Source organism: Capra hircus, chromosome 4, assembly GCF_001704415.2.
Source record: "Capra hircus breed San Clemente chromosome 4, ASM170441v1, whole genome shotgun sequence".
Taxonomy (NCBI): domain Eukaryota; kingdom Metazoa; phylum Chordata; class Mammalia; order Artiodactyla; family Bovidae; genus Capra; species Capra hircus.
This window is the reverse complement of record NC_030811.1, coordinates 91,144,984-91,171,706: the sequence shown is the minus strand read 5'-3', so window position 1 is coordinate 91,171,706 and position 26,723 is coordinate 91,144,984. Positions and strand designations below refer to the sequence as shown.

General features: G+C 35.8%; 1 protein-coding gene across 1 annotated transcript in view; it reads left to right on the top strand.

Annotated features, from left to right (window-relative positions):
* The window catches only part of ABCB5 (ATP binding cassette subfamily B member 5), a 115,642-nt gene that overhangs the window by 714 nt on the left and 88,205 nt on the right, over positions 1–26,723 (top strand). The window contains exons 2-12 of the mRNA XM_005679028.2: positions 1,406–1,460; positions 1,788–1,938; positions 5,257–5,311; positions 15,095–15,286; positions 15,372–15,543; positions 18,943–19,067; positions 19,830–20,007; positions 21,342–21,455; positions 21,766–21,876; positions 23,986–24,111; positions 25,879–26,082. Coding sequence (XP_005679085.2) covers positions 1,406–1,460; positions 1,788–1,938; positions 5,257–5,311; positions 15,095–15,286; positions 15,372–15,543; positions 18,943–19,067; positions 19,830–20,007; positions 21,342–21,455; positions 21,766–21,876; positions 23,986–24,111; positions 25,879–26,082 — 1,483 coding nt within the window. The remainder of the gene's footprint in view (positions 1–1,405; positions 1,461–1,787; positions 1,939–5,256; positions 5,312–15,094; positions 15,287–15,371; positions 15,544–18,942; positions 19,068–19,829; positions 20,008–21,341; positions 21,456–21,765; positions 21,877–23,985; positions 24,112–25,878; positions 26,083–26,723) is intronic.

Here is a 26,723-nt window from a genome sequence, read left to right as displayed (position 1 = left end):
AGCAAACTGGCCCAATATGTTAGTAAATTATTAACTTCAGGTGGAATAAAATTAAGTGACTTGTCATTTATCAAAGCTGCCAGAACAATATGTTATGAAGCTGAAGAGAGGAGTCAGGAGTTCATCCTTCTGTGACATCTTTTTTAGGAAATTTAATCTGGTCCCCTCCACCCTTCTTTTAATGCTTCAGAGTCTTGTGTGTGTGTGTGTGTGTGTGTGGTGTGTATTTAAAGACAGATTACAGATTCCCTGAAATCAGTGGACAAAAATTTACATTCTTGTCTGGAACTCCTTGAAAGTGAGCTAAGAAATGAAATTTTCAGTGAGTACAAATTTCTCAATACACTTGTTTAATGTGTACCTAATAGAACTTCTTTCATTTAAAGTATACAGTTTCTCTTGAGCAATTTGTTACAAAGGGTTAAAAATCCTAATTCACCACCTCATACTCATTAGGATGGCTCCTATCTAAAAATAGCAATAATAATATAAAACAGAAAATAAGAAGTGTTGTTGAGGATATAGAAAAATTGGAATACTTGTGCATGGCTGATGAGAATGTGAAATAATGTAGGAAACAGTATGGTGATTCCTCAAGAAATTAAAAGAATTCCCACATGATCTAGAAATTCTACTCTTGGTTGGATACACAAAAGAATTGAAAGCAAGGACTTGGAGAGACATTTTTATACCTATATTCATAGCACTATTGTTCACAATAGCCAAAAAGTAGAAGCAACCCAAGTGTTCACTCCTGGTAAATGGGTGAACAGAATGTGAGATAATACTTGCAATGGAATAGTATTCAGACTAAAAAGGAGGAAAATTCTGACAAGTACTACAACATGGGTTAACCTTGAAGACATTTTGTTAAGTGAGATAAACCCTTCAGAAAACAATAAAACACTGTATTATTCCACCAAAATGAAGTTCTTAAAGTAGTCAGATTCCTGGAAAAAGAAAGTACAATGGTGATTGGCAATGGCTATGGGGGAGGAGTTATTTATTGGGTACTGAGTTTCTTTTGGCCAAGATGAGAGGTCTATGAGTGGTTGATGATGATAAAAGCAGTATGATTGTACTTAATACCATTATATTCTTAAAAATAGTTGAGATGGTAAGTCCTGTGTTATGTGTATTTTATCACAATTAAAAAAATTCTACTTCAGATGTGTGTCTTTCAGTTGTTACCTAATAATGCAGAGACAGCCAGTGATAAATTACTTTCCCAGTGATTATACTAAAAACCTTTGTACTGTATATCATTGTTTGATTTTAAAATTTCAGTGTTGATATAAACTTATTACCAAGAGTAAAATTTGATACTTCAACACAGTTTTAATTAGAAAATTCTACAAATTATATTCACATTGTAATCTTTCCATTTTAAACATTTGTTTTCCAGGAAACTCCAAGAACTGCCTAAAGTAAGAAAGCAAGTTGTTGGACCTATTGAAATAGTAAGTAAAATTAGTTAGAAAGTGTGTCTATGTATCAGGAAATTTTAGGGAATTGACGGGAGAATATAGAATAATCGTGTTTGTCTCATACAAACATAATTTATTTTTGTGTTTGGGGGGATTTTAAGAAAATAATTTATAAAACTATTATTTCCAACAGGAAAAATATATGTAAGTAACCCATAAATGCTATAATAAGAGATTTTTTTAAAATAACACAATACCTGTACAAAGATCCAATTTTGCCCAAACTAATGGCAAAAGCTAAAGGCTGATTTTTGGTGTTTATTTTTTAACATGCTACCATGTTTTATTCATTTTCCTCAGTTTCGCTTTGCTGATGGACTGGATATCACACTCATGATCCTAGGATTACTAGCATCACTTGTAAATGGGGCCTGTCTTCCTGTAATGTCACTGATACTAGGAGAAATGAGTGACAACCTTATAAGTGGATGTCTAGTCAAAACCAACACAAGTGAGTACAATATTTACCTTTCTATGTTGCTAGGGACTCAAAAGTATTAAGGAAAGCAGACATTAAACTCATAATACAGATTATTCTCTTGTCAAACTGTGTAATATTTATTCTTCTGTGTTGCCAGGGACTGAAGAACCAAAATCCATATTTGTCAGCCTTCTTCAAAGAAACAGAACCAATAGAATGTGTGTGTGTGTGTGTGTGTGTGTGTGTGTGTTTATGTAGAGAAAAAGAGAGACATGTATTTTTAAAAATATATATATAGCTCACATGATTAGGGGAGATCATAAGTCCAAAATCTGTAAGGTAAGTTGACAAACTGCAGACCCTCTGTTCCTTATTTGACTTTAAATATTAATTTATACCATATTATTTTCCACCCAAATTTTAATTTTTTAAATGCCCCAGTTTTGTTCAAGTGGAATAAATTCATAGTTTCCATTTCTATTTCCTTCCATGTGATGACATCCTGTCTACACAGTTATTAATTTTTTGATATTTTAATGATAGAGTCTAAAGATGTCATTTCATTTGGTAAACAAATGGAGCTGCCAATTCATTGAATATATGTTTGTTGATTGCCAGTTATGTCTGTCTGTCTCTTTCTCTGAATGAGTGAGTGAAGAAAGGGAAGGAAGGAGGGGGAAAAAGGGAAGGAGTAAGGACAAACTTAGCAACTTAAGACAATCTCTTTGGGAGTACTCCTTCAGTTGCAGGCAAATGTGCTAAGTAGCTTCAGTCTTAGATCTGCTCTGTAAATGATTACTTTGTTAACTTTAGATAGGGTAGTCATGTGTGAAAGCGAAAGTCACTCAGTCCTGTTTGACTCTTTGCAAACCCATGGAGTATACAGTCCATGGACTTCTCCAGGCCAGAGCACTGGAGTGGGTTAGTTAGTTAGTTCAGTCGCTCAGTCGTGTCCAACTCTTTGCAACCCCATGAATCACAGCATGCCAGGCCTCCCTGTCCATCACCAACTCCTGGAGTTCACTCAGACTCACGTCCATTGAGTCGGTGACTCCATCCAGCCATCTCATCCTCTGTCATCCCCTTCTCCTCCTGCCCCCAATTCCTCCCAGCATCAGAGTCTTTTCCAATGAGTCAACTCTTCGCGTGAGGTGGCCAAAGTACTGGAGCTTCAGCTTTAGTATCATTCCTTCCAAAGAAATCCCTGATCTCCTTCAGAATGGACTGGTGGGATCTCCTTGCAGTCCAAGCTGTTCCCTTCTTCAGGGGATCTTCCCAATTCAGGGATTGAACCTGTGGTCATGAGTATCTGACTGATATTGCTGAATTTTAATTTTATTTTTGTTTGAGCTGTGTTACTCAGGGTTTCATTGTGTGTTGTTTCAAATGTAATGAATACATAAAGAGGTTGAGAAATATCTAGGTAAATAATGGGTTTTATTTGTATAGGGATTCCCAGGTGGCTCAGCAGTAAAGAATCTGCCTGCCAGTTTAGGAGATACAGGAAATGCAGTTTCGATTCCTGGGTCAGAAAGATCCCCTGGAGGAGAAAATGGCAACCACTCCAGTATTCTTGCCTGGAAAATCCCATGGACAGAGGAGCCTCGTGGGCTACAGTCCGTGGGGTCACAAAGAGTTGGACCTGACTTAGAGACTAAGCACACATCCTATTATTGGTATAGCATATTATTTAAAAGAAGTGGAAATATTAAGGAGTATATCTTCAGCCTTCTAACATTGGTTTTCTGAAGGATAACAGAGGAGGATTTTTTGCTCCTACAATTAAAGATATATTTAATAACTATCATTGATCAGAGGCCCATTTTTATTCCAGCACTGAACTTTTTCACATTTTACCTCTATTAATATAATCTCCAAAATGAAATTATACCATTTTTATGTGATTCTAGGTATGATTTTTAGAAACAATATATATTCTCTTTGTTGTTGTTGTTGTTTTCCAAAAGATATATTGTAGGAAGAGAGCTGACTTCAGAGGCATTTCTCATTCAGAATGCAGAAATAGTTTTCTTCACAGTCTCCAAAAACCAAATTAAGAAATTGGCCCCATTCTTCACAAGACTCCTCTCCGCTTCAATAAGAGACCTTGTTCTGTCTAAACAAGTGCTTCTGAGGAGGAGCTTGTGAATTATAGCCACATGCAGAGTTCCCTTTCTCCATAACTCCTTACATCCCATGACCTCTTTTTTTTAATATAAATTTATTTATTTTAATTGGAGGCTAATTACTTTACAATGTTGTATTGGTTTTGCCATACATCAACATGAATCCGCCACGGGTGTACATGTGTTCCCCATCCTGAACCCCCCTCCCATCTCTCTGTTAATTCAGTTAAATTTCCTTAAAACTTTGTACTGAGGTTTAATATTTCTATGTCAACTTTGATATTTGTGATAAGCTGCTTTAAAAAAAGTTCCAAAAATGGAATAAAGGAAAAATGCACATAAAGATCATATACATCATCATATAGGATGTTATTGCGTTTATGTAAGAAATGAAGAGCATGAGGTCTGTTGATTTATTACAAATGTTTATTATGATCAGAAAGGAAATGGCAACCCACTCCAGTATTCCTGCCTGGAGAATCCCATGGACAGAGGAGTCTGGTGGGCTACAGTCCATGGGGTCGCAAAGATTCAGATACGACTGAGCGGCTAACACACACACATATTATGGCCCTTTAAGAAAGAAAATTATGATAGTTGATATCAACCTCTGTTTTGTGCTGTTGGTGAAATTACAACCTTGGTATACTAATTAAGGTATGATGTAGGCTATTTTAGAATATATATAGAAATTTTACATGGAAACAGGTAAACCAAGAATTACTTAAATACTATTTTATGATGTTGCCATTCTTGTACCCAACAAATTTCAATGAGCTTCTTTTAAATTTTTCCCATAACTACTACAACTTTCATTGGTATTCTTGCTTTTCCTGGACTTTCTATATTATTTCCTGGGGTATTTCAAACTGAATTCTAAATGCATAATCTCAAAGGAAAGGAAATTCTGTTACTATTACTTACATTCCTGTTACCCAAAATCAGAGATATCCTAAAGAATTATTTCCAGGTATGAGCTACATGGTTAATGTTTCCTTGCAATTTTTCATGTTGCATGTGTACTTCTTGTGACCAGAGATAATAAATTCAAATTTCAAATTTTAGTTTGAAGAATATAAAATAAAGATGATCATTAGCTATTGTGTTAAGTCCATTTTCTTGAGAAGGCATTATGTTTTGTTTGGAGGACTATGTATAAAACATATCATGGCCAATTATAAATAGATTAATATCCTTTATAATTTGAAAAACTTTTCTACAGCAAATTATCGGAACTGTACTCAGTCTCAAGAGAAGGTGAATGAAGATATGATTGTGTGAGTACAAATGAAATGTTAATATTATATTTATTGCATGCTGCTTTGTATGTAAAAAACTGAAATACCTATCTGATTATTAATATTACATATAAATAAGTAAAGTAAACATGTCCTCTTCTTTCATTAGATATATAAAACATAATTATATATTATTTTTTCACCTACTTGAAAGGTGTATAGCTTCATATGCTTTCAGTTTTGACAAAATTGTCATAATAGAAATGTTGTATTGGGATTTGCATTTTTGTATCAGCTTTGTTTCCTGGAACTGAAGACACATATCCCAGAGGTTAAATGACTAATTTTTCCTTTTTTTCAAGTAATTTTTCTTACAAAACTTCCAGAAAAAGTGCCACCCCAGTAAACTTTAAAAGCCAAAAATATGTGCAACAAATAGTTAAGTGAAAAAAAAAAAAAGTAAGGAATAGTAAAGTTTTATTCAGATGAATTTTGGAAATGAACTATTCAGATTATTATCAGTTCAGTTCAGTTCTGTCACTCAGTCGTGTCTAACTCTTTGTGACCCCATGAACCGCAGCACACCAGGCCTCCCTGTCCATCACCAACTCCTGGACTTTACTCAAATCATGTTCATTGAGTCGGTATTGCCATCCAGCCATCTCATCCTCTGTCGTCCCCTTCTCCTCCTGCCCTCAAACTTTCCCAGGATCAGGGTCTTTTCAAATGAGTCAGTTATTTGCATCAAGTGGCCAAAGTACTGGAGTTTCAGCTTTAGCATCATTCCTTCCAATGAACACTCGGGACTGATCTCCTTTAGGATGGACTGGTTGGATCTCCTTGCAGTCCAAGGGACTCTCAAGAGTCTTGTTCAACATCACAGTTCAAAAGCATCAATTCTTTGGTGCTCAGCTTTCTTTATAGTCCAACTCTCACATCCATACATGACTGCTGGAAAAACCATAGCCTTGACTAGATGAACCATTATTGGCAAATAATGTCTCTGCTTTTTAATATGCTATCTAGGTTGGTCATAACTTTCCTTCCAAGGAGCAAGCGTCTTTTAATTTCATGGCTGCAGTCACCATCTGCAGTGATTTTGGAGCCAAAAAAAAAAGTCAGCCAATGTTTCCCCATCTATTTGCCATGAAGTGATGAGACCGGATGCTGTGATCTTAGTTTTCTAAATGTTGAGTTTTAAGCCAACTTTTTCACTCTCCTCTTTCACTTTCATCAAAAGGCTCTTTAGTTCTTCTTCACTTTCTACCATAAGGGTGGTGTTATTTGTGTATCTGAGGTTATTGATATTTCTCCCAGCAATCTTGATTCCAGCTTGTGCTTCATCCAGTCCAGCATTTCTCATGATGTACTCTGCATATAAATTAAGTAAGCAGGGTGAGAATATACAGCCTTGACATATTCCTTTCTTAATTTGGAATCAGTTTGTTTTTCCATGCCCAGTTCTAACTGTTGCTTCCTGACCTGAATGCAAATTTCTCAGGAGGCAGATCAGGTGGTCTGGTATTCCCATCTCTCTCAGAATTTTCCACTTTATTGTGATCCACATAGTCAAAGGCTTTGGCATAGTCAATAAAGCAGAAATAGATGTTTTTCTCGAACTCTCTTGCTTTTTCCATGATCCAGCAGATGTTGGCAATTTGATCTCTGGTTCCTCTGCCTTTTCTAAAACCAGCTTGAACATCTGGAAGTTCACGGTTCATGTATTGCTGAAGCCTGGCTTGGAGAATTTTGAGCATTACTTTACTAGCATGTGAGATGACTGCAATTGTGCAGTAGTTTGAGCATCCTTTGGCATTGCCTTTCTTTGGGATTGGAATGAAAACTGACCTTTTCCAGTCCTGTGGCCACTGCTGAGTTTTCCAAATTTGCTGGCATATTGAGTGCAGCACTTTCAAAGCTTCATCTTTCAGGATTTGAAACAGCTCAACTGGAATTCCATTAGCTTTGTTCATAGTGATGCTTCCTAAGGCCCACTTGACTTCACATTCCAGGATGTCTGGCTTTAGGTGAGTGATCACACCATCGTGATTATCTTGGTCATGAAGATATTTTTTGTATAGTTCTTCCATGTGTTCTTGCCACCTCTTCTTAATATCCTGTGCTTCTCTTAGGTCCATACCATTTCTGTCCTTTATTGAGCTATCTTTGCATGATTTATTCCCTTGGTATCTATAATTTTCTTGAAGAGATCTCTAGTCTCAGAATATTTATAGTAAAATTGTATTCAGATTAGAAATTGTAAATTCTGAAATAGATAACTTATAAGGACATTTTGTTTTTGTAGGCTTGTGTCTTAAGCAATATGCTTTCCTCTGTCACGTGTCGTTTGTTAGAGAAATGCAGTCTTACTGGGTATATTCACTGGATTTCAGTAGTGTCTCACTAAAACTATCTGTCTTATCAGACCTAAAGTGAAAGTAAAAGTGTTAATCGCTCAGTCGTGTTGGACTCTTTGCAACCCGTGACTGTAGCTTACCAGGCTCCTCTGTCCACAGGATTCTCCACACAAGAATACTGGAGTGTGTTGCCATTCCCTTCTCCAGGGGATCTTCCTGACCCGGAGATCAAGCCTGGGTCTCCTACATTGCAGGCAGATTCTTTACCATCTGAGCTACCAGGGAAGCCCTTATCAGACCTAGGGGATCTCTTATTCTTTTCCCCCAGAAGTGAAGCCTCCATGTTATATAACCCTAAGACACTGCAATGGCACTGTCTAGGGTATAATTCTTGATCTTCCACACTGTTAGCCACAACCTCATGTGACTGTGGCTTCATAATCTTCAATTAATTAAAATTAAATAAAATTTAAAAATCAGTTCCTCATCTTCAGTCACATGCCAAGTGCTCACAAGTCATGTAAGGCTGGTTGCCATATTGTACAGCATCAATATGGAACATTTTCTTCATCACAGAACATTCAGTTGGGCTGTGCTGTTCTGCAACTAAATGTGAATAGTACTGCCTCAAGTTTCGCTTTGCTGCAGTCTCATCTTTCTTTGAGGGAACGTTTCTAACTTTTTAAGCAATTTTCTCATAAAATTTATTGGTATTGGATCTTTTGAAAATTCCTAATTAGGATCCAGGAACTTCCTTCTATTGAATATACTAGTCTTACAGTATTAGAACAGGGCTCTTATGTTACAATCATGAAGTATGAGTTTCTTACCAAAAAAGTTTGGAACCTTTAAAATTAGGGACATCTATTTTAAAAACAGATAATAAAAGGGCTAGAGTAAGATATGTCTATGTAGTCTATGCACAGTTATTAAGAGATTACAAAATTTATGAGGAAATATTCCTAACATTTATAATGTAATATTTGTTATGATGTTGTTTCTCAAACTAGTGTATCAGTTTCGAAATATTTGAGGTATGTAATGAATAATAGTTCCACAGTCAAGCTGGTTTAGAAAACACTGTATATGACACCCTTGTTGGACACTTTGGACGGATAAGCATAGTTAAGGCTCAGTTTAACCCAAGTTTTCCAAACCTCTTTAATTATGGAAACTAAACATCCTGCTGAGCTAGTGTTTTGATGAACAGCTATCTGGGAAACAGTTTTTTATAGAACTCTTTTGGTAGGAATAAGGTTGTGCCTCTTACCTCTGTAATAATCAGGAACTGAAGAATTTTATTCTACCTCAGTCATTTTACAAAAAGAATCACTCATAGCTTTATGTAATTTTAATGTTTTAATGTTGTCTGTGCCTTATGTCTTACTAATTAGACAATTGTTCTGAAAATAAGATTCCTCCTTTGTAATCAGTTCTCATTTCCACCCCTCAGTCCATTTCAGTTCAGTCGCTCAGTTGTGTCCGACTCTTTGCGACCCCATGAATCGCAGCATGCCAGGACTCCCTGTCCATCACCATCTCCCAGAGTTCACTAACTCACGTCCATCGAGTCGGTGATGCCATCCAGCCATCTCATCCTCGGTTGTCCCCTTTTCCTCCTGCCCCCAATCCCTCCCAGCATCAGAGTCTTTTCCAATGAGTCAAGTCTTTGCATGAGGTGGCCAAAGTACTGGAGTTTCAGCTTTAGCATCATTTCTTCCAAAGAACACCCAGGGCTGATCTCCTTTAGAATGGACTGGTTGGATCTCCTTGCAGTCCAAGGGACTCTCAAGAGTCTTCTCCAACACCACAGTTCAAAAGCATCAATTCTTCGGCACTCAGCTTTCTTCACAGTCCAATTCTCACATCCATACCCCCAAGCAAATACTTCTCTGTTATCTTTAAAGATTTGCAGAATTCAGACACTGCATGTGCTTAGAGACATACAGTATATAGGATTTCCCACCTAGCTTCTTTTATTAAATGTAATGTTTTTGAGGTTCATCCATATTATAATATGTATTAGTAGTTTATTTCTTTTCATTGCTTAGTAGTAATCCACTGCAAGGATATATCACATTTTGTTTGTCTGTTCACCAGATGATGGACTTTAGGACTGTTTCCGTTTTCTTTTTTTTTTTTCATGTGCAATTTAAAAATAATGTTTCTATGAACATTAATATGTAAGGTTCTGTGTGGACATATGTTTTTATTTCTCTTGGAATTGCTGGGTCATATGGTAATTTCACATTTAACTTTTTAAGAAATTGCTAAACTGTTTACCAAAGTGGATACACCATTTTACTTTCCCACCAACAATGTGTGTTTCAGTTTCTCCGCATCTTCACCAACACTTGTTATTGTCTTTTTCATTATAGCTATTTTGTAGGTATGAAGTGGTGTGATATTGTGACTTTAATTTGCATCTCCCTGGTGACTAATAACGAGTATTCTTTTTCATTTACTTTTTAAGCATTCATGTATTTCTTTGGTAAAATACATATTCAAATATTTTGCCTATGTTGTTGTGTTTTTCTTAAATATTGAATTGTAAGAGTTCTTTATAAATTCTAGATATGAGTTCTTTGTCAGATATATGACTGGCATATATTTTCTCCTAGTGTGTGGCTCATTTTCTCATTTTTCTTAAAGATTCCTTTTGAGGCTGAAAAGTTTTAAATTTTGATTAGGTACAGTTTATCAAGTTTTTGGTTTATGAATTTCCCTTTTGGTTTTAGGAATTCTTTGCATAGGATCATGAAAATTCTCTTCTATATTTTCTTCTAGAAATTTCAACATTTAAGCTCATCCTTAGGTTTTTGATCCATTTGGAGCTTATTTTTGTGACTATTGTGAGGTAAGGGTCTAACTTCTTTTTTGCATGTGGCTATTCATTTGTCCCAAAACTATTTCTTAAAAAAACTTTTTTTTCACGTTGAATTGCCTTGGCACTTCTGCTAAAAATCAAATGCCCACAAATGTAAGGGCTTCTGTTCTCTCATTTTTGTTGCATTTATTGATATGGTTATCCTTATACTACTGTCGGGCTTCCCTTGTGGCTTGGACAGTAAAGAATCCCCTGCAGTGCAGAAGACCTGGGTTCGATCCCTGGGTTGGAGAGATCCCCTGGAGGAAGGCATGGCAACCCACTCCAGTATTCTTGCCTGGAGAATTCCATGGACAGAGGAGCCTGGCAGGCTGCAGTCCATGGGGTCGCAAAGAGTTGGACAGGACCAAGCGACTAAGTACAGCACATGTTGGTATCACACTGCCTTGAATACTGTAGATTTAGAGTTTAAATAAATAAATTTTTTAAAATCAGGTAATGAAAATCCTCCAGCTTTGTTCTTCTCTTTAGACATCTCATCTCTACATACATTTCTACATCTATTTTGGGATTATCTTTCAAAATCTGCAAAATAGCTTGCTGAGATTTTTGACAGGGGTTAATTGAATCTATAGATCAATCTGGGGAGCTCATCATCTTATCAACACTGAGTCCTCCAAGCCATTTATTCAGATCTTTAATTTCTCCCAACAATGTTTTATAGTTTTCAGTGTACACGTCTTCCATTTCTTCTTTGCATTAGGTTTTCTTAACCCTTTTTCCTCTTATGATATTGCAAACGTTTTCCCCACAACATTCCCCACAAAAAGTTCAATAAGATTTCTATTAAACCTATAGCATCCTGTGGTGTCTTTGGGCAGTCCCTTCTATTAGAAAACAGTCATTTCTCATTTTTGTAATAATTATCTTCTATTAAAGTCATCATGAACACTGAAATACCAATACTGAACCATCACTTCTAGGTTTCTGTGAACCTCCAGTCACAACATTTTCATTAATCAATTAATATTGAACTCATGGTCAACAGCACTGTAACTCGTGTCTGAATGACACTTGCCTTTCACATGTATTTTCATGCGCCATAGGGGACTTCACAGCTTCCTGCACTTAGGAACACTAGACAGGACTTCAACTTGCTTCTGGAGAGTTATTTTAAACAGTGAAATCATCAACAACAACAAAAAAAAAAAAACACAAAAATGAGGACAATTTGCCACTACCTAAATCACAAAAATGACATTGAAGGACAGGGAAGCCTGGTGTGCAGCAGTGCATGGAGTCACAAAGAGTCAGACACAACTTAGTGACTGAACAACAACAAAAAAACAATGAGAGCTAAAACAGAGAAGCAGAATGTTGCCTTGTTCAGCCTCAGCTGGGAACATCTATCTATGTTGGGTGACTCAAAATTTTTACCACTCTGCACACGTCCATAAATAACAATGAAAACAGCAATAACTGATTTTGGGGTTACAAGTAAATTTTATTGAACAGGCACATTTGCCAACAGAGAATCTGGGAATAATGAGACTCAAGTGTACATTTCTTTGTGCTTTTCTTGGTACTTTACTATCTTGGCTTTCCAATTACCTCACTGGCCATTTCTCAAGCTTTCTTTACTGGTTCTTTGTCTTCTTCTTAAACTCTACTATGTTTGGAGAGTACTTGAGCTCAGTCCTTGGCCTTATTCTCTTTTTCTTATTGATATCTACACTTTATTCTGTCTCTGTGGGTGATCTCAGCCAGTACTTTAATTGCCATCTAGAGCTGTTGACCCAAATTTTCATCTCCAGCCAATACCCCTCTCCAGCACTTCAGCTTCTCATTATCAACTTGTTATTTGGTATCCACTTTGATGTTTAATGGGCATGTCAGACTTATGTCTAAATCAGAACACTTAAAATCTCATGCAAATCTGTTCCTCTGTCAGCTGCCCACATATGTAAATGGCACCCCATTCACTCAGTTGCTCAAGACAAAATCTAAGCAGTTATGCTTGCTTTCTTCCCTTCCTGCTTTCCTCACATCCAGTACACTGGCAATTCTTGTTTGTTGTTGTTTTTCCAAAATATAACTAGAATCTGTCTACCTCTTTGCAATCAGCTTCCACCATCTACGTCCAAGCCTCCATCTTTCTTACTGTGACCATTGCAATTGCCTCCTATCTAAACTGTCTTTTTTTCTTCTTCTTTTGTTGTTGCCTTCATCCATTCTCAGAGAGGATCCAGAGTAATCTTTAAAAGTTGAATAGATAAGGACATTGCATGTTTAAATGGTCTCCTTATCTCTTGGAATAAAACTTGTGCAGTGCACCATAGCTAAGAGCCCTATGACACACCAAATTCTCCAGCCTCACAATTTCATACCACTTTGGACTTCTTTTTTACTGGGAATATGGTAAGCTCTTTCCTGCCTCTGAATGTATTACTTGCTCTTCTCTGTTCCTGCAATGCTTTTCTTGCTTTTTTATGGCTAGTTCAATTTCTTCTTTTGAATCCCAGCCATTATATCATTTCCTCAAAGGAAATTTTCTTAATCATTCTTTTTATCTCCACTAACTCTCCTGACTCACCTTTTTGTTAGTCGCTAAGTCCTGTCCAACTCTTTTGGAACTCCATGGACTGTAGTCTGCCAGGCTCCTCTGTCCTTGGGATTTCCCAGGCAAGAATATTGGAGTGGGTTGCCATTTCCTTCTTCAGGGATCTTCCCGACCCAGGGATTGAACCTGCATCTCCTGATATATATATATAGCCATTGATCCGTCAGTGACACTTGGGTTGTTTTCATTTCTTGGCTATTGTAAATAATACTGTGATGAATGTAGAGGAGCATATGTCTTTTCAAATTATTGGTTTTATATTCTTCAGACAAACACCCAGAGTGGAATATCTGGATCATATGATAGTTCCATTCTTAATTTTTTGAGGAATCTCCATACTGTTTTCCATAGTGCCTTCAGCAATTTAAGTTCCCAGCAACAGTGCACAAGGATTCCCTTTACTCCACATCCTCGCCAACACTTGTTATTTCCTGTCTTTGTGATAATAGCCATTTTAACAGATGTGAAGTGATATCTCATTGTGGTTTTGATTTGCATTTCCCTGATGATAAGTGATATTAAACATATTTTCATGTGTCTCTTGGCCATCTGTAGGCTTTCTTTGAAAAAATGTCTCTCCCGATCCTCAGCCCATTTTTTATTTGAATTGTCTGTTTTTTCCTTGTTGATTTTCATTAATTTTTATATATCTTGGATCCCAGCCATTATATCATTTCCTCAAAGGAAATTTTCTTAATCACTCTTTTTATTTTCACTAACTCCTGACTCACCTTTTTGTTAGTCACTAAGTCCTGTCCAACTCTTTTGGGACTCCATGGACTGTAGTCTGCCAGGTTTGTCTGTCCTTGGGATTTCCCAGGCAAGAATATTGGAATGGGTTGCTGTCTCCTTCTCCAGAGATCTTCCCAACTCAGGGACTGAACCTGCATCTCCTGATATATATATAATATTAGATATATGACTTGTAAATATCTTCTCCCATTCAGTAAGTTGTCTTTCTATTTTGTTGATAATTTCCTTTGTTGTGAAAAACTTTTTGGTCTGATGTCATCCCATTTGTTTATTTGAAAGCTTGGCTGATTCTAAGAACCCATCTATTTCTTCTAGGTTGTCCAACTTGTTGGCAAATAACTGTTCATTATATTCTCTTATAATCCTTTGTATTTCTTTGGTATCTGTTGTAATTTCTCCTCCTTTGTTTCTGATTTTATCTAGGCCTTTTCTCTTTTCTTAGTAAGTTCAGCTAAAGGTCTGTCAATTTTATCTTTTCAAAGAACCAGCTTTTAGTTTCATTGATATTTTCTGTTGTTTTTTTGTCTCTATTTCATTTATTTCTGCTCACCACTGTCTTCAAGCTTCATTTCTTTTTCTTTTTCTAGTTCCATGAGGTGTTGTTAGATTATTTATTTGAGATTTTTCTTATTTATAGGCCTGCTGTGAACTTCTCCTTAGTACTGAACTTGCTGTGTCCCATAGATTTTGGCATGAAATGAATAAATTTCTTATCTGGTCTCCCACTGTTAGATATTTAGAATGTTTACAATTTTATGTATTAATGCTGCAATAAACATTCATCTAGATTAATCTTTGTACATATTTCCTCAGGGTAAATTATTTAAGTTGGATAATTTTGGATTTAATGGTGTATATATATATATATAAAGCGTTTAAAATATATATTTAAAGCATTTTATAAAATGCTTTTGACTACTATCATTTCTTTACTCTGCCTTTTCCACATACAACTAAAATAATTACATCAATGTAGCACTTTCAAATGAAAGTATTAAAAATATGGAAAGAAGCTATAACTAACAAACATATTTTGAAATACTAATCTATGCTAATAATATAAGAGAGATATATTCTGAATATCATACAAGGGTAACCTAGATTCCTCTATCAGCATACTCAGTCTTTCTGATGGTGGTTTATTTTTAATTATGTGCTTTAGCACAAACTCTCTTAGTCAAATATGACAAATCTCATTTTTTGGTAACAAAGAAGAAAAAGGTGTACGTCAGTCTCACTAAAATTTCCAATAATCTTTTTTCCAGGATAACCTTGTATTATGTTGGAATAGGAGTTACTGCCTTGATTTTTGGCTACATACAGATTTCGTTTTGGGTCATGACTGCAGCACGGCAGACCAAGAGAATTCGAAAACAGTTTTTTCATTCAGTTTTGGCTCAGGACATCAGCTGGTTTGACAGCTGTGACATCGGTGAACTCAATACTCGCATGACTGAGTAAGAGAATGGATGTGCAGTGTATCAACTTTGTTCTTATACATGATGTATAAATGACTTAATTTCATGTGTTTTCTTGTTTCAGTGACATCAACAAAATCAATGATGGTATTGGAGACAAGATTGCTCTGTTGTTTCAAAACATGTCTACTTTTTCTGTTGGCCTGGCAATTGGTTTGGTGAAGGGCTGGAAACTCACACTGGTGACTCTGTCCACATCCCCTCTTATAATTGCTTCAGCAGCCATATTTTCTAGGGTAGGTAAGATGGCTAATGCAGTGTTAACTGAAAGCAAGAATGTGAAGATATTTTACTGAGATTGTATAAAAAGAAGGCAGTTCTATTTATTTATGTGTCCCCAGATAAGAAAGAATATTATTATATGCCACAAATATTTTTGATTTTGTTCATCATTAACCACCTTTCTATCTTCAAGTAATTTGACTACAATGAAGTCTGGTTTTAATATCTTACTAATATCTAAAAATATTCCTTTCATTTAGAATCTAATGCAGTTTCGAATACTAGCATGGATAAAGTTTTATGCCACTATACATTGAATGCTGGAAAAATCTTGCATATTTTCAATTCCCAGATAAATGTGTTTCAATTAATTTCACTAGAACAGAATGGAGAAATCATAAAACAGTAAACATTTAAGCTGTTATGTGACTATTTTATGTCAACCATTCCAAATTTATATTTTATAAGGTTCTGAATAACCATTTAAAATGTCTGCTAATGTATAGGTTTATATATTATGTCAATCTGTTTCAATTCTTTAAAACAAATTATGTATTTATACAAGTTATAGTTTATCACTGTTATGGTGTGAATATTAATCTTTTTACAAGATATTAATCTGTTTACAGCCTGGTTTTGAAATCAGTGCCCTTTGTCAAGGGCAAAATATATATATATCCCTGCACCAATATATCCTTAATATCTCTCTCCATGTTAAGTCTTTGGCAATACTACAAATGTGTATACCCATTTCCTAGATTGGAGGCACAGTGTACTCTTGAAAGATGGAGTTTTGTTTTGTTTTGGGGTTTTTTGAGTTTGAAATTTTTCAAAGCTAATTGTTTTTTATGGAAGTAAAAACCATAAAATTCACTGAGTTTATTTTTTAGCTATATACAAATTCAACCAGACAATAACTTTCAGCAATAAAAAATATTCTGTGATTAAAACTCCCTTCACAATAGATTTGGGTGTTTAGACAACAGATCTTTATTTAGTGAATTCTAGTGTTGACCTTGTAACCCTTGTAAAAATCTTCATCCCCAGCTTACTAGAAATGAGGACCCCTCAGTAGGAAAATTACCCATGTTACTAAAATCAGAGTTTTAACTTCCCAAGAAGTGAAGCGGACAATGAGTTTAAAAAGAACAGCAGTGGGGAAAACTAAGGTCTGCTCTTGTTATTAACTGGTTGCAATAGGAAGCAAAGTCAAAATTATCTAAATGACTGAAGAAACCAGGCTGGATGGTTTCTAGCATCTTTCAATTCAATTTAATTTGACAAGCATTTATTGAATACTGGATATGTATTGGGTTGGCCAAAAAGTTTGTTTGGGTTTTTCGATAAGATGTTACAGAAAAGCCCAAATGAATTTTTTGGCCAACCCACTACAAGGTTTTTTGCTATGTGCAGCTTCCCCTTCAGGGATACATTATAGAAATAGCTATCTTCATTAAGTGAATTTGGTAAATAATGAGGATTAGTCAGTTTATAATACCTTCTGCTTTAGCAAACATCTGAACATGTCTTACATAAAATTAGTTCCAATTCACTTCAGTTCAATTCAGTCGCTTAGTCGTGTCCGACTCTTTGCGACGCCATGAATTGCAGCACACCAGGCCTCCCTGTCAATCACCATCTCCCGGAGTTCACCCAGACTCAACATCCATCGAGTCAGTGATGCCATCCAGCCATCTCATCCTCTGTCGTCCCCTTCTCCTCCTGCCCCCAATCCCTCCCAGCATCAGAGTCTTTTCCAATGAGTCAACTCTTCGCATGAGGTGGCCAGAGTACTGGAGTTTCAGCTTCAGCATCATTCCTTCCAAAGAAATCCCAGGGTTGATCTCTTTCAGAATGGACTGGTTGGATCTCCTTGCAGTCCAAGGGACTCTCAAGAGTCTTCTCCAACACCACAGTTCAAAAGCATCAATTCTTCGGCGCTCAGCCTTCTTCACAGTCCAAATCCCACATCTATACATGACCACTGGAAAAAACATAGCCTTTATATAGACAGACCTTTGCTGGCAAAGTAATGTCTCTGCTTTTGAATATGCTCTCTAGGTTGGTCATAACTTTCCTTCCAAGGAGTAAGCGTCTTTTAATTTCATGGCTGCAGTCACCATCTGTAGTGATTTTGGAGCCCCAAAAAACAAAGTCTGACCCTGTTTCCACTGTTTCCCCATCTATTTCCCATGAAATGATGGGACCAGATGCCATGATCTTCGTTTTCTGAATGTTGAGCTTTAAGCCAACTTTTTCACTCTCCACTTTCCAATTATGTGGAGTGTATTTTGAAAGTGGATTGATTTGTTATGTGAGCAAGCCACAGTTACAGACTCATAACCCTAAGGACCATTTCCCTGCTTCCTTTCATTGAACTGTTATGCTAATTACTAAATTAAATCCTTCACTTATTAAAGGAATAGTAAGTGAGATATATAATAGAGAAAAAGGCACATGGTGATTAAAAATTTTGAGAAATCAAGTAAACTTGACTAATATCACCAAGAAATAGTCTCTCTCTCTCTCATTCCTCTTCTTGCTACAACTCTCTAAGTCACCCTTGGGAAGTGTTTTTCTTTTTTATTTTTTACATAGTAAGAAATCAAATCAAGTCAAATCAGGCACACTAATTTCCAAAATACACTTAAGAAGAATCATGTCCCTAATATTCTTCTCCAAATCAAATTTTTCCAAACTGTATTGAGATAGATACTCATTTTCTAAGCTTTTAAAAATATAGAGGAAAAAACAGTGAAGCTCCATTAGAAGGAAAAACAGAGATTTAGACTCTAGGTTATGTTAAGCTAAGCTTATTCACTGCTGTGAGATTCTAAAATGTCAGTATCTGTCATCATTGATTTCCTTATTTGCAAACTGACTGGGTTAGAATGTTATAAAGTATCTTTTCAATAGCAAAATTTTGTCATTCTAGATTCTACCTGAATTAAATTCTCTGCACATTGTTAGTATCTCAGGTTATTCTTTTTTTTTCTGATAATCGGTCACACTTTTATTTTTTATTGGGGTATAATTTACAATATTGTGTTAGTTGAAGGTGTACAACAAAGTGAATCTGTTATGCATATACATATCTCCATTCTTTTTTAGTGTCTCTTCCTATATAGGCCATTACAGAGTGCTGAGTAGAGTTCCCCGTGCTCTACAGTAGTTCCTTACTACTTATCTGTTATATATATGTGTTTGTATGTGTCAAACTCAATCTGCTAATGTGTCCCCTTACCCTTATCCAGGGTAGCCAGAAATGTATCTTTCACACCTGTAACTCTATTTCTGTTTTGTAGATAAGTTCATTTGTAGCTGTCTTTTGGATTCCACATGTAAGTGATATCATATGGTACTTGTCTACCCTAAGTTATTCTCAGGTTAACTGTGGTCTTTGTTTATTATAGATAGTTATTTCATTATCCAGTAAGGAATTAAATGCCTATTCCAAAGCTGGCGCTGTAGCAGAAGAAGTCTTGTCATCAATCCGAACAGTCATAGCCTTTGGGGCCCAGGAGAAAGAAATTCAAAGGTGTGTTTCTTTAATCATGATAATATACACTTGCTTTTATTTTCCCCCGAGGCTATTTCCACCAGGAGTCAGTGGTCCAGCTGTGATGGGAACACATCTCTGTCTGACGTCACAGCTGCAACTTTTTTTTTGGTGGTTGTTTTTTGTTTTGTTAAACAAGATCAGTAACTTTATTATTTGTGTAAAAGTGTTGCAGTCATATTATAAAAATTCAAGCCATTGGAGAAATACACAGAAGAAAAATAACTCATCTTGTTTCACCCTCTTCAGAAAAACATAATATTTAGTGACTATCATTCCAGGCATCTTTTCACATATATACACAGACATCAGAATAGGGAGGTCAGTGCAAAGATCAGTGAAAATTATTCTGCTAAGTGCGAGCCTACTCTTCATCTTATTCATAACAAAAATAATGACTTTAACTTTTACCTGAAGAAAATTAAATGGAAATGGAATTTGAAGAAATTGTCATTTAGACAGCAAATCTCTTCCCAGAAATAATCCTCATCCCAAAGTTATTCCTCTAAAGTGAAGAGGAAAATTATGGACTCATTTCATGGCTAGAATCTTTGTTTTTCAGCAACTTGTTTCACTTTATCAAGGTTGGAGAAGGAAATGGCAATCCACTCCAGTATTCTTGGCTGGAGAATTCCATAGACAGAAGAGCCTGATGGGCTATAGTCCATGGGGTTGCAAAGAGTCAGACACGACTGAGTGACTATCACTCAAGACTATTATATTTTGTTGTGTCTTTTAAAGGTATTTGCAGAATCTAAAAGATGCGAAGGATGTTGGCATAAAAAAAGCTATTGCTTCAAAACTCTCTCTTGGAGCTGTATACTTCTTTATGAATGGAACCTATGGACTTGCTTTTTGGTATGGAACCTCCTTGATTCTTAGTGGAGAACCTGATTATACCATCGGAACTGTTCTTGCTGTAAGTCTTATTTGAGAACAAAGGTGACTGGCTTAGATAATCTTTTCTTACCTAGCGTTTATTAAAAATTTCTCTTTGAATGATAGTGAATATTTAAAGATGAGTGTTTTAATGAACAAGTATTTGTTTCCTTCAAATGATTTGTATGCACCTTTATAGTTGTATGTTGTCAGGATTTACTCATCCAGTATGATTTAGTGTCTTCTAAAGCGTGATGCTTTTGAAAGAATCATAACTGAATTCTTCACTGGGGGTTAGAGTCATCTTAATCCAGGATTCAAAAAGACCAGTTTCTTGTAAGACTGTTTTCTTTCCATCTTGCTGAGATAAGAGGGTGCTCTGCATTCACCTTGCTAAATGTCTTCTTCTGGAAATATTCTCTAGATTGGACTCTCCTACTCTTCCTCTGTCCTTTCAGCTCATAGTAATGTTTAAAACAAACTATATACAGCTATGTTCAACACCACAACTTAGAGTTTTTTAAACTCTTAATGGTTATACATGAAATTATAATTTTTTCACTTACACTCCTAAGTTTCAATAATAAACATATCAGTTCAAGGTTAAGAGTCATTTGTCTTGATGAACTAAATGGATCTGGCTGATATACTTTAGTTCTCATTTGGCCTTCCCATTCTATGTAGATTTCTTTTTTGTCAACTAAAGTCATCTTTTAAAGTTTAGACTTTTAAGACTTTAAGCTATACATTAATTTCTGGTAAACAAAACTTGAGTTTGAGAAATTTTTAGCACCTTTTTCCTCTTCAATTTATGTGTGACTCTAGGCTTATAACTAACTTGCTAAGCTTTAGCTTCCTCATCTATAAGACAGGGAAACTAGCACTTAGCTTGTGAGATTCTTTGCTTATTTGTCTTTTGGCAGAGATGTGTCTGTCTGAAAATGGACAACTGTCCACTAACACAAGTAATCAGAAAAGTTGGGGAAGAATATTACAGCATCTCTAAGACAATGAAATCTATAACATCCTTCCCTTTAAAGTTAAGAAGTTAACCAGCATGCGAGAGAGTACAGCCTACCTCCTCACCTATCCAGGTTCATGTATGGCTAGCAGTCCTCAGTAAGCAGATTTTTCTGCTCAGCTTCCCCACAGGTAATAACAAGATGATTACAGGACAATTAGAAATTGTTCAACATTAAGAAAAGGCCAACTGCACTTGGATTAACTAATATTTCCTTTCTGTTTGACAACATCTTCCAATCTTTCCTATGTAATTTCTCTAAAATCCCGCTGAATCTCAACCAAGTATATACTTCATTCTGTGGTCCCTCTTATATAACTGTGAAGGATAAATATTATTTTTTGTTTCTGTAGGTTTTTTTTAGTGTAATCCATAGTAGTTACTGTATTGGAGCAGCAGCCCCTAACTTTGAAACGTTCACTATAGCCAGAGGAGCCGCCTTTAATATTTTCCGCATTATTGATAAGGTAAGACTCTCAATTGATTTGAAAGATAACTATCATTACTGCAAGAAGAAAACCAAAGAACAGGCACACTCATTTCAGTACGAAAAGGGACAAAATCCATGCTGACCAATTGGCTATGGAAAGAGGAATTGTTTTAACTCTTCTATAAGGAGATTGTGTTTTATCAAAGCCTTCATATCCAACTCAATGCCCTTCTAAAGCAGAAAGGAAAATATTGTAAAAGAAAACACATCTTTAAACTACTTTTAGAATATAGAGAGTGTCCGTTTAGTTTCTCTAAGATTTATAATGCCCTCTTTGTTTTTCCAAGAAACCCACTATAGATAACTTTTCAACAACAGGCTACAAATTGGAATGCATAGAAGGAACTGTGGAATTTAAAAATGTTTCTTTCAGTTATCCATCAAGACCATCTATCAAGGTAAGTAAAATTTAATTACGGAAATGTACAATTTTCTAATATTACTTTCCACTGGCTCGATCACTTCTTAGGATATTGTTTCGGATTAGTCTGACCAAGATTTGGCTGCTTTGTTTAGAGATTTGAGGGGAGAGATGGAGACAGAGACACATAGAGAAAGAGGAGAAGGAAAGAAGGAAGGATAGATCACAAATGCACAAATAACTCTGGAAAAACTACTTGCATTTTGCAGCCTCTTGTCTGTATTCAACTGACTAAAGTATTCTCACCTCCCTGGAATTCCTTCACTTTGAATTTGGGAGCACAGCAAAAATGTCTTGAATTGACGGTGCCACCTATTGGTGGTCCCTGGATATTTTCCCACTCAGCATAGACAACTTGGTGAACTTTTTGAAGTTTCTAATCTGGGGGAATTGTGTATATGCTGTGTCTTTCCCTTTTCCCTTCCCTAAAGCCTTTACTACACCAGCTTTTGTGCCTCAGCTTCCGTCTCTTACTTTTACACAAGCACACACTGACACACACACACCACTCAGCAAAAGTGCATCCTTCTCCGTTTATCATTCAGTCTTGGACAATTTCTAGTAAAAATACACCTGTCTGTTCTATTGTTTTCATCCTTTCATCTTATTAGTGTATGTATCTAAAAAAGTAGTTACTATTAAAGATTGTAAGGAATAATTCCTACTAAAATACCTGTTTTATAGAAAAAGGATGAATTTTAAGTGAAATAGGTAAAATTACTATTGCCATCAATCCTTACTGTCTTTTAAAGTGTCCAAATATCTCCTGCATAATTTGCATTGAAAAAATATTTACCTACTCCTACTACCTTATTTTTTTCTATGTATTTGATTGAAATTATTTTTTTCAAAGATCGCTATTTTAAAAAAATTTGTTACTCAATTACCATTATTGGAACAGTGTTGTCTTCCATCATTTTTCTTAATATAAATAGAGCATTTTAATTCCATTTTGCAACTACATTTGGGTTGGCTTCCTGGAAACTTAAGCAGCAGTTTTGCCGGTACATTGCTTGGTAAAGAGCTCTCTGGGTTGTTGTTGTTGTTGTTGTTTTTCTGGGTTTTAAACAACTATTTCTTAAATGAACCTTTGAAACATAGCCTTTTTTGTTAAATTTAAAAATGAATAATTCCCCCCGGAAAAAAGATCTACCCACTGTAAATAAACAAAACATAGATTCTTCGAAAGAAAGAACAGAAGTGAATTCTAGAGTAAAATTGCAGATGGGAGGGGAGGTACTCCCACTGGGTTCCCTTATTTCTCATCTCTTTTAGCGAATTTTTCTCTGCTTGGCCCTTTGAAGGTTTTACCTTTGGTCTCTTTAAAGAGTCTCTTTCTTTACAAATGTGGAGATCAAAGTGAAAGAATTCAAGAGAATATTCCCATGTTTGGGAGAAATGTAAGCAAAGATAGGTGAGTTTCTCAACAGGATTACTGTTGTCATTTTGGGAGGGCAGTTTTTTGGAGTTTCTCTCATAATGCAGGTTCCAGGACACTAAATGCTGGTAGCAACCCCCAGGTATTGAGAAAAGTATAAAAGCACTTACTCCCCCTAAGTTAAAATGTTCCTATGAGATCTACCACTAGAAAAGGAGGCTTTCTAGTGGTGAAATCCTATTCCAGTGAATCCCTAAGAAGTCTGCCAGTTGTTTTACTTTAGAATATATTTTGCAACAGTGTTAAATATATTCTAAGAAAGAACTTCCTTAAACTGCTCACAGAGATATCTGGCAAGGTTTCATTCCTGTTGTTGCAAGTTAGAAGATATAACTTTCTTTAATTTGGTAGTCATGAAATTCACATGAAATATTTTGACTTAAAAGTTGAAAAGTTTTCTGCGGCTCATTAATAGTCTGAGTACTCAACTTAGATCTTCTTTTTGTATAGAGAGATGATTAGTTCTTTACTGTTACTTTCTAAAATTGTGTAGGTAATACACATATATGAAAAAAACATAGCAAGATCTAAGTTTGTTGTTAAGTGCCAAAATTTTTCTGTTTGTAATTATACATTAAATTTCTGAAGATAGGAAAATCATATTACTTATCCTACTTTTATGAATTTTCCTCCCATACATTTCAATAGATTCTAAAAGGTCTGAATCTCAAAATTAAGTCTGGAGAGACAGTAGCCTTGGTCGGCCCCAACGGCAGTGGGAAGACTACAGCAGTCCAGCTTCTGCAGAGGTTATATGATCCTGATGATGGCTTTGTAAGTGCACCTAGTAAGATCATGTACAGTCCTCACAACGAGATATGGAAATGCCCACCTGTTACAGAGAGCTTACAGCTATGTCAACTTTTAACTTTTAACAGTGGGGCTGGGAGAGAAGCCATATTGTTTTCTCTCTTGGATATTAATTCATTCAGCAAGTATTTATTGAACACCTACCAAGAGCCAGACATTGTTCTATGTGCTGGGAATACACTGCTGAACAAAGCAAAAAAAGCCTCTCTGCCCTCATCAAGATTACATTCTAATAAGCGGAGACAGACCATAAATAAAATCAGTAAATTATATAATGTTAGAAGATAATAAATGCTGTAGAGAAAAATAACTAGTAATTTTTAACACCAAGAACTTAACAAGAATTTCAGTCTCTCAAAACTTCCCAATAGAATAACATCTGTAGAAAATAAGCACTCTCATTTTTTTGCATCATCCATATGTTGCACTTAATTTTTTAACCTGTAAATAGCATAGAAAACAAGACTATGACAGTCACAGAAGCATAATTTGCACTGCTTCTATTCAGTTTTTCAACTGTTACTTTTAAAAGAAAATATATTCTTCTGAAACATAAATTTAACATCTTAAGTCTCTATGTGGAGTATACTGCTGCTGCTGCTAAGTTGCTTCAGTCTTGTGCAACTCTGTGTGACCCCACAAACAGCAACCCATCAGGCTCCCCCGTCCCTGGGATTCTCCAAGCAAGAACACTGGAGTGGGTTGCCATTTCCTTCTCCAATGCATGAAAGTGAAAAGTGAAAGTGAAGTCGCTCAGTCGTGTCCGATTCAGCGACCCCATGGACTGCAGCCTACCAGGCTCCTCCATCCATGGGATTTTCCAGACAAGAGTACTGGAGTGGGGTGCCATTAGACCTACGTATTCATGCTAATATTGAATAAATTATTGGCCAAGTATCCCATATATAAAGCAGTTGCATGGAATGCCCGTGCCCTGACAGAATACCAGTTGGTGTGAAATACCAGAGTTACGATTATCATACCTTGGCTTCTGTCATTGAAATATGTTGGGATAATGGATAATGGCATTATCTATGGGGAATACAATGTTCATTTAAGATTATTTATAGCAGGGAGTAAAATGCGCTTTTATCTTTTGCAGAGGATTGTGGTGTTGAAGGGAAGGAAAGAATTTCCTAGAAAACAATGCAGAAGTCATATAAGTCTTAAAACAACAAAACTGAAGTTTTTTACATGTGTCTACATAATAACATTTGTGACTCCTAGGGTATATATCCTCATAATACCTAATTTGTGAATCATGTTAGGGCCTGTAGATCACGTTAGTCTTAGTGTTAGGGCTTCCCTGGTGGCTCAGACAGTAAAGAATCTGCCTATAATGCAAGAGACACTGGTTCAATCCTTGGGCCGGGAAGATCTCCTGGAGAAGGGAATGACTACCCACTCCAGTATTCTTGCCTGGAAAATTCCATGGATAGAGGAGCCTTGCAGGTTATAGTCTATGGGGTAGAGTAAAGATATTCATATAGTCTGACCAAATTTTAAGTCAATTTTTTTAGGTTTTAAGTCAATTTTTTTAGCTTTTATTAGTTCCCAACTGCCAGAAAAATTCTATTGGCAATGTACTTGTTATACATATTTTATCAAAATATAGTCAGTCTTTGTTTCCTGAAACAACCTGCTTCTCAGCTTATGTTTTGGAGTAGTAAAAAAGGTTTTAACCCAATGCAGTGAAAGGCATCACAATGATTCATTTCTTTGGATTTGTAGATCACGGTGGATGGTAACGACATCAGAACTTTAAATGTGCAGCATTATCGAGAACATTTTGGAGTGGTCAGCCAAGAGCCTGTTTTGTTTGGAACCACCATTAATAACAATATTAGATATGGACAAGATGGTGTGACTAATGAAGACATTGAGAAAGCAGCAAAGGAAGCAAATGCTTACGATTTTATAATGGAATTTCCCAAGGTAAGCACACTATGTAACCTATAATCTTAGCTTAAACCTAAAGCACTGAAATATTCCAAAATAAGTTAAATAATGATAACATCTACACAGTAAGGTAAGTGTGATTAATTTTTGCATTGTCCTAGATGAAACAACTATAAATGAGAGAGCATGATAACAACCCAAAGTATACATTGTTGAAAGGTCAATTTTTAAATCTGTTTTGTTCTTACTCGTTCTCACTGCTAATGGAAAAGAAAAATAAAGGATATGTTCAAATATAACAAAGAAATATGAAAGAAAATCATCAGTCCACCCTGAGAAATGTGTTATCTGCAAAATGTTGATTTGCAAGGCCATCTTGTGGCTAAGAGTGGGAATGTCACAGGCAATGTTCAGATTGGTTCTGTGTTAAGGCAAAGGAAAAAATTTTGTTTTTGAAGTATATGGAACTACTATTGGATAAGAAATGTGAAATTATAGTTGGAAAGAGATACAGTAAACTATAATTTGGGGTATTAGGACATATGAGATCCTAATGGAGATTTTCCAGGCAAGAGTACTGGAGTGGGTTGTCATTGCCTTCTCCGTTAAAATTGATAGAGAGCTACAAAAATATGTATATTTCTTAAAGTATTTGTTCATTAGTAGCATTTCATTTT